Raw genomic sequence first — 6,187 nt, 5'->3', positions numbered from 1 at the left:
CATAATTTTTAAGCCAAAGACTTGGTCATATACAATGATTCAAGATTTACCCACATCAAAGTCGTAATCTGCTCTCTTGTGACTTCCCTTGGAACTTCATTCCGAGGCACAAGATAACGATACTGCGAGCCTTATCCACCATCTTGGTCTTCTTTAATTTTGCTAGGCATACAGACATCGATGTCTAGCCATTCAAAGATTTAATCTTCTTCTCTTGAGTTAATATTGCCTGCATCCTCACTTCTCACTTCTCACAATCCAAAATCCTTGTCTATGAAAATTTCTCGATCTCCCATTTAGCCATGATGCTCACTTGTAAACAATACCACTTTGCCCACTTATTGTTAAATTGATAAATAATTAAAATCACTTCCGAAGAAGTATTGAGAGTTCAATCACACCAAAAAATTTGAAATGTGGTACATAGAACAATAGTAACCAAAATAAGTGGCATTCAACAATAATAACCTTCATTGCAATAAGATAATGAATTTACTTGGAAGAAGATAAAATAAGGTAAGACACACAAAAGGTTTATTTTCCCATTTCAATCAAATGATATAGGTTTGGGGAGAAAGGAGCTATACAATTCACAATACTCTAAAAGTTGTTACAAGATATTACAAATATGTTACATGAAAATAGTCTTCCAAGTCCTCAAGAACAAATCCTATTTTCTACCCAAGTATTTCCTAATCTCTCTAACTCTTAATATAGTAATCACACATATCCAAGATGTTTAGAAGTATTTTTCAATCCGCTTAGATAACTCCTATGGTTTCCCAAAACCCAAAACCCTTATTTATGTCTCCAGCTCTAAAGTTCTCAAGTTTATCACACATACAATAACAAAAGAGATACATATTTATATTTTCTTAAACTCAACAGATCCATACCAAAGCCTAAAACTTAACCCGTTAACAAACGTATCCATGAACCGGGCCGAAAAGACACAAAACATGTGAACTGAGAAATTGGTAGAATGACAAAAAAAATTGAACAGTGTACGGACTTACCCCAGCCGCCACGCCAACCACCATTTCTCCCGACCCCCGACCGTACCACAACACTCGGTCGTCAGCTGCCGAAATGAGGCGCCACCGCCAACGATGTCCTGATGTCTGGAGCTCCATTGACCACCGACCCAACGCTGTGCTCCGCTCTCTGCTATTGATCCTTCGCCGCGCACCGTCGCCAGAATCCACAACCCCTCGCTCCAATACCACCACCTCGTTTTTTCCATTTCTGGTGGCTTTCTCCCACTGCTCAAAACTCTTTAACGGTAACGACCCTTTCTTACGACTTTCTAGATGTCTTTATTGCATTATGGTTTATGCAATTTTTAAACATGTGTTCTTTCTTTTTATCCTTTAAAATTTTAAGACATACTTCAACACACTTTAATCTTTATATTCTAGTGTAAAACTCAAAATTTTTAAATATTTACAATAACTTCAATAAAAAAAAAAATAGGACTTTGTTATCTGTTAACTTAAGTTAATAAGCATCACGGAAAAGTAATAAAATCTCATAAATTTGATATTTATGAGACACTTTAGAAAATAAGATGAATTCATAGTTACAAAACAATTAGTTTAGAGGCCATACATTGTTGAACGAGAAAACAATTTAAGGATCTTTTGATATGCTTTCATGTATAATTTATGAACCAATTTGGAGATATAATGACGATGCTTTCGGGATAAAATTGACTCTATTATATTCATGGATTATTTGTAAGATGATGTGGAAGAGCTGCATACATTTTGGATTCTCCATAAGCCAAACATGAATTCTATTAAATTACTTCTAACTAGTGCCGTTAATCCAAGGAACATCAACTACAAAACAAACTTAAAAGCCAATTATTAAAAAAAAAAAAATGTGCATACCCTCCTCCACCTCTATAAATTAATAAATTACCCGATGCATGCATGTTAGTTTATTAACACGAGGAATAGTAGTAGATTTAGTTGAAGATTGTAGCAAGTGGCAGTCATGAACATGGCACACTTTGGCATGTTCTTCATTTTGCTTATTATCTTTACATCTCGTAAGTCTTGTGTATTTGGAATTACAACTTAAACTTAAATGCATTTTTGTTCTATGTAATTAGCGAGTTTTTTGTTTTCGTTCCTGTAAGTTTTTTTTTATCTGAGTCCTTGTATTTCACTTTCGCATTCGTATTAGTTCTTAAAATTTAAATCTGTAGGAAAATTTGCAGAAACCTGTAGATTTTCTTGCGGATTTGACTTTAAGGACTAAACCGCAAGCAAAAAGTAAGATATAAGGACTTTGACAAAAAAAACTTACAAAGACGAAAATAAAAAAATCGCTGACTTACAGGAAACAAAAGTACATTTAAGCCTACAATTTATAACAGTCATTGATACATACAATAATAGTAATAATTCGCAATGGAAAATTTATAATAATTGAAATCGCGAAATTATTAATACATCTGCAACCATGACTGTTATTTAAAATCTTGGTAAAAATAGTTGATACCTAGTTAATGAAATCTTTTTAATTAAGTAATGTTAATTTGTGTTAATGATAATGTATGATTGATCGATGCATGCAGAGATGGTGGTAGAAACCGAAGGAAGAAAATGTCAGTCAAAGAATCGTTGGATTTATGGGAACTGTGAGAGTGATGATAAATGCAATTCGGATTGTCATGATAAAGGTTTTCTGATTGGAAAATGCAGAGGATTCCGTAACCGTTGCTTCTGCAAACACCATTGTTTGCATTCTTGAAGAGCTTGCAATCTTAATTATATATTAATATTGACAAGTGCTCTAGCTTTTGTAGTTTCACTTGCAACTATATCCTTTTGTTCCTTTGATTATATTTAGGACTAGAAACCACTTAATAATTATAATCATCTGCGTACCTTGTTTTATTTTAATTAATCGTAATACGCTTTTAATTTCCTCCGTAATTGGATGGTAGGAATTGTCTTTCGTAATAGTCGGTCCTAGAACTGGATATCGAGTTGCTTTAATGTATATTAGTCATCTAAAATCTTTTAAAATCTCTCTCCCAAATAGATATTATTAAAAGTGCGAATTTCCGACTTCAATCAATGTGTATTTCTTTTCTTTTTGAATTGACTACATATGAATATATAATACTCTAAATCCAAGAACAAGACTTACTTAATCATAGTCACTACTACGGAAACCCAAGTTTATTTCGTTAGAGAAAACACTTTTATCTCGACTAAGTGTCTGAAGTAATGTAACGTGTTATAGAAAATGTACTATATTTTTTCTCAGGTTTATTGGTTAAGGTGAAAAATTGGATAGTACATATTTCGTAACTTTTCTCTTTTATTGGACTTGTCAAAAGTGGCATGATTATTAGTTTGATTATCTCCATCAATATTTATGAGCTGGGCCTGTTCTGGCCTGGGCCGAGCAGGCCCAGCTCCTCTCACTAGCCGAGCAGGCCCAATTTTTTGGGCCCATTTACTGGGTAACCGTCAAGGAGTTATCCACGCGCGAAGACCACGCGTCACGCAGCGGGGGATTCGGTCAACCACCTCCGAACCCTACGCTATGATCATCCAGAACGTGGGTCACCTGCTGACTCAGCCCTAGCACAAGGACGTTCTGGCAGTTTCCTAGCACGTGGGCCTCCAATTAGATTTGGCCCAATTAGGAAACCTTGGCCCAGCGCTGGGGGCTATAAATACCCTCTCTCACCAGAGGGTCAGGTATTCTATTCTATTCACTCTTAACCCTCATTCTCTGATAGCTACTAACTTAAGCATCGGAGAACCTTGCAGGTACCCCCCCCATCTTGCTCTCCAAGCCAGATTCTGCTGCCTTGACGATTCTTCTGATCAGGTACGATCAGTGGCGCCGTCTGTGGGAATCTTGCTCCCCCTTCTTTAACAAAGATCAAAGCATAACCTTTCACGATCGTCATGGCTAACAACAACATCCCAAGCTCCGATCCCTTCCTCCTGGAACATCTGATCGAAGATTCCACCCGCGAGGTGACGAATCGTCGTCGGCAAGAAGAACCACAACATGCCCTTGCCGGACAGAGAAGGCCGAGACATGAGACCTCGCAACCTAGGAGGCAGCGGGTCCAGAACATCCAGCAGCTGCAGGGCCTCCAACAGGTTCAGAATGTCGAACAAAACCCTCCCGAGGGACACGTTCAGAACGGGGAAGACGAGCAGGCCCGAACCCACAATGGGCCTGAACACCCCCAGAATGAGAATGAGACCGACGCCAGAGACGGGCACGCTGCTTCCTCATTCACCCACACCTCCGACAGGCAGAGAGCCCGTCATGTAGAAGAGGAGGAACCGCTCAACATCCCCGAGGATACTGACCCCATCACTGTCCGCCTGCTCAAAGAACTGCAAAAGACGAACAGCCTCATACGACTTCAGGACGACCGTATCCACGAGCTGGAAAGGAAGCGACGGTACCGCTCCCCTCCGCGGAGACATTACCGGTCGCGCTCCTATTCCTCCTCGCGCTCACCTCCGAGGAGACACCGTCGGCGTTCCCCATCTTCTTCACGCTCACCACCTAGAAGACACCGCCGTCGGAGATCATATTCCCGCTCTCCACCAAGAAAGAGCAGGAAGAATCAGAGACCAGAGGTCACTGAAGCAAGAAGCCTCTCCCCCGAGCAGGGTCATCGGGGCCCCTCCAAGGCTGTGCTGAAACCCCGCGAGTGTCCCTCTCCTCGGGATAATCGCGTCAGCCCCAACAATGACTAGGGAAGACCCCGGCGAGGCAGACATTCAACTTCACCAAGACCGAGCGACGAAGAGGACTTCCGCAGCCCTTTGTCCGAGAACATCCGAAGAGCCCGCCTTCCTCGAGGGATGGAAAAACCCCCGGCGTTGGACCAGTATGATGGAACCACTGACCCCGACGACCATATTCGGAGCATCGAAGCGGTCATGGACTACCACGTCGTCAAGGGCTCTATCAAGTGCCGCATCTTCCCGACTACCCTCAGGAAGGGAGCGATGACTTGGTACAGAAACCTCCGCCCCAACTCCATCCATTCCTAGACCGACCTCAAGGAACTCTTCTTGAGCCACTTCACAGCCTCGCGACGACAACCGAAATCAGAGGCCAATCTCGAGGCCGTGATACAAGGGACAAACGAACCTCTTCGGGATTACCTCGACAGGTTCAACAAGGAGGCCGTCCAAGTACAAACAGAAGACTACATGAAGAGATACCTCTTAGAACGAGGACTTCTCTCTGGCAGTGACTTTAAGAAGGCCATCAAGATTGAAAAGGTCCACTCCATGAACGCCCTCCTTCGCAAAGCTCAAGCTTTCATCGCGTTCGAGGAAGGAGAGGCTGCTGCCATCAAAGCCTCGCGAGGCAGTGACGCCGCTCGCAGTTCAAATTATGAGCACCCAGGCTTGAAGAGAGGGCATGAAAAAAGGAAAGACGACAGATCTCTCGACATCAAAGAGCGCCGAGGACCATCTGGTCGCTTCAATGACTACACCCCTCTGAACACCTCGCGGGAGAGGATCCTGGCCGAATGCCAAAACACCGACTTCAAGAAATCAAACATCAGGCCCCCGAAGTCGAACCCCGCAAGGCCAGGAACCGACAAATCAAAGTATTGCAAATACCATAAAAGTCACGGCCATCTGACCGAGGAATGCATCCATCTCAAAGATGCCATTGAAACACTGATCAAGGAGGGTCGCCTTTCGAGATACACAAAGAAAGGGGAACCTTCCCGAAGGGACGACCACAGAAACTCTGACGAAGGGAATTCACCGGATAACAGGCCCCTACAAGTAGCACTGTCCGTCACTCGCCCAGAGGATTTCATGCCATCAGCCGGGATCCTCACCGCACTCAGCAAATGGGAAAATTTCCCATTCACCATGGTCGTCTCCAACGGCGGGGATCCAGGCTCCCTCACCATCAGTTCAGTCAAGAGAAAGTTCGATGAGTTGCTCAGCGCCAACGCGGACCTCGGCCCTACGCTGCGGAAGTTCCGGGGAAAGTCAGAACCAATCACTTTCTACCTGGAAGAACTGCCCGGCGGAGCTCCAAACGCCACAATCCCCCTGCTCGTCCGAGCTAGAATGGCGAATTTCGACGTCCGACGGGTCTTGGTCGACGAAGGCAGCTCGGTCGACATCATGTACTCCCACCTCTTCCAGACACTCCAGCTGGA

At 43.1% G+C, this 6,187-nt stretch overlaps 1 protein-coding gene across 1 annotated transcript; it reads left to right on the top strand.

Moving 5' to 3' along the window:
* Positions 1-3,935: 3,935 nt before the first annotated feature.
* Positions 3,936-4,748, top strand: LOC131657897 (uncharacterized). Its single transcript, XM_058927248.1, has 2 exons — positions 3,936-4,136; positions 4,230-4,748. The coding sequence occupies exons 1-2, from the start codon at positions 3,936-3,938 to the stop codon at positions 4,746-4,748; spliced, it is 720 nt and encodes a 239-aa protein (XP_058783231.1).
* The last annotated feature ends 1,439 nt before the right edge of the window (positions 4,749-6,187 follow it).

This window comes from Vicia villosa, linkage group LG3 (genome assembly GCF_029867415.1).
Source record: "Vicia villosa cultivar HV-30 ecotype Madison, WI linkage group LG3, Vvil1.0, whole genome shotgun sequence".
Taxonomy (NCBI): domain Eukaryota; kingdom Viridiplantae; phylum Streptophyta; class Magnoliopsida; order Fabales; family Fabaceae; genus Vicia; species Vicia villosa.
The sequence above is the reverse complement of the archived record's forward strand: the minus strand, read 5'-3'. Positions and strand labels throughout refer to the sequence as shown.

Excerpts from the sequence above, each read along its gene's own strand:
- LOC131657897 (XM_058927248.1), top strand. The coding sequence starts at position 3,936 with ATGGCTAACAACAACATCCCAAGCTCCGATCCCTTCCTCCTGGAACAT. Across the intron at positions 4,137-4,229 it reads AGCTGCAGGGCCTCCAACAG|AATGAGAATGAGACCGACGC; the intron begins GTTCAGAATGTC and ends GAACACCCCCAG.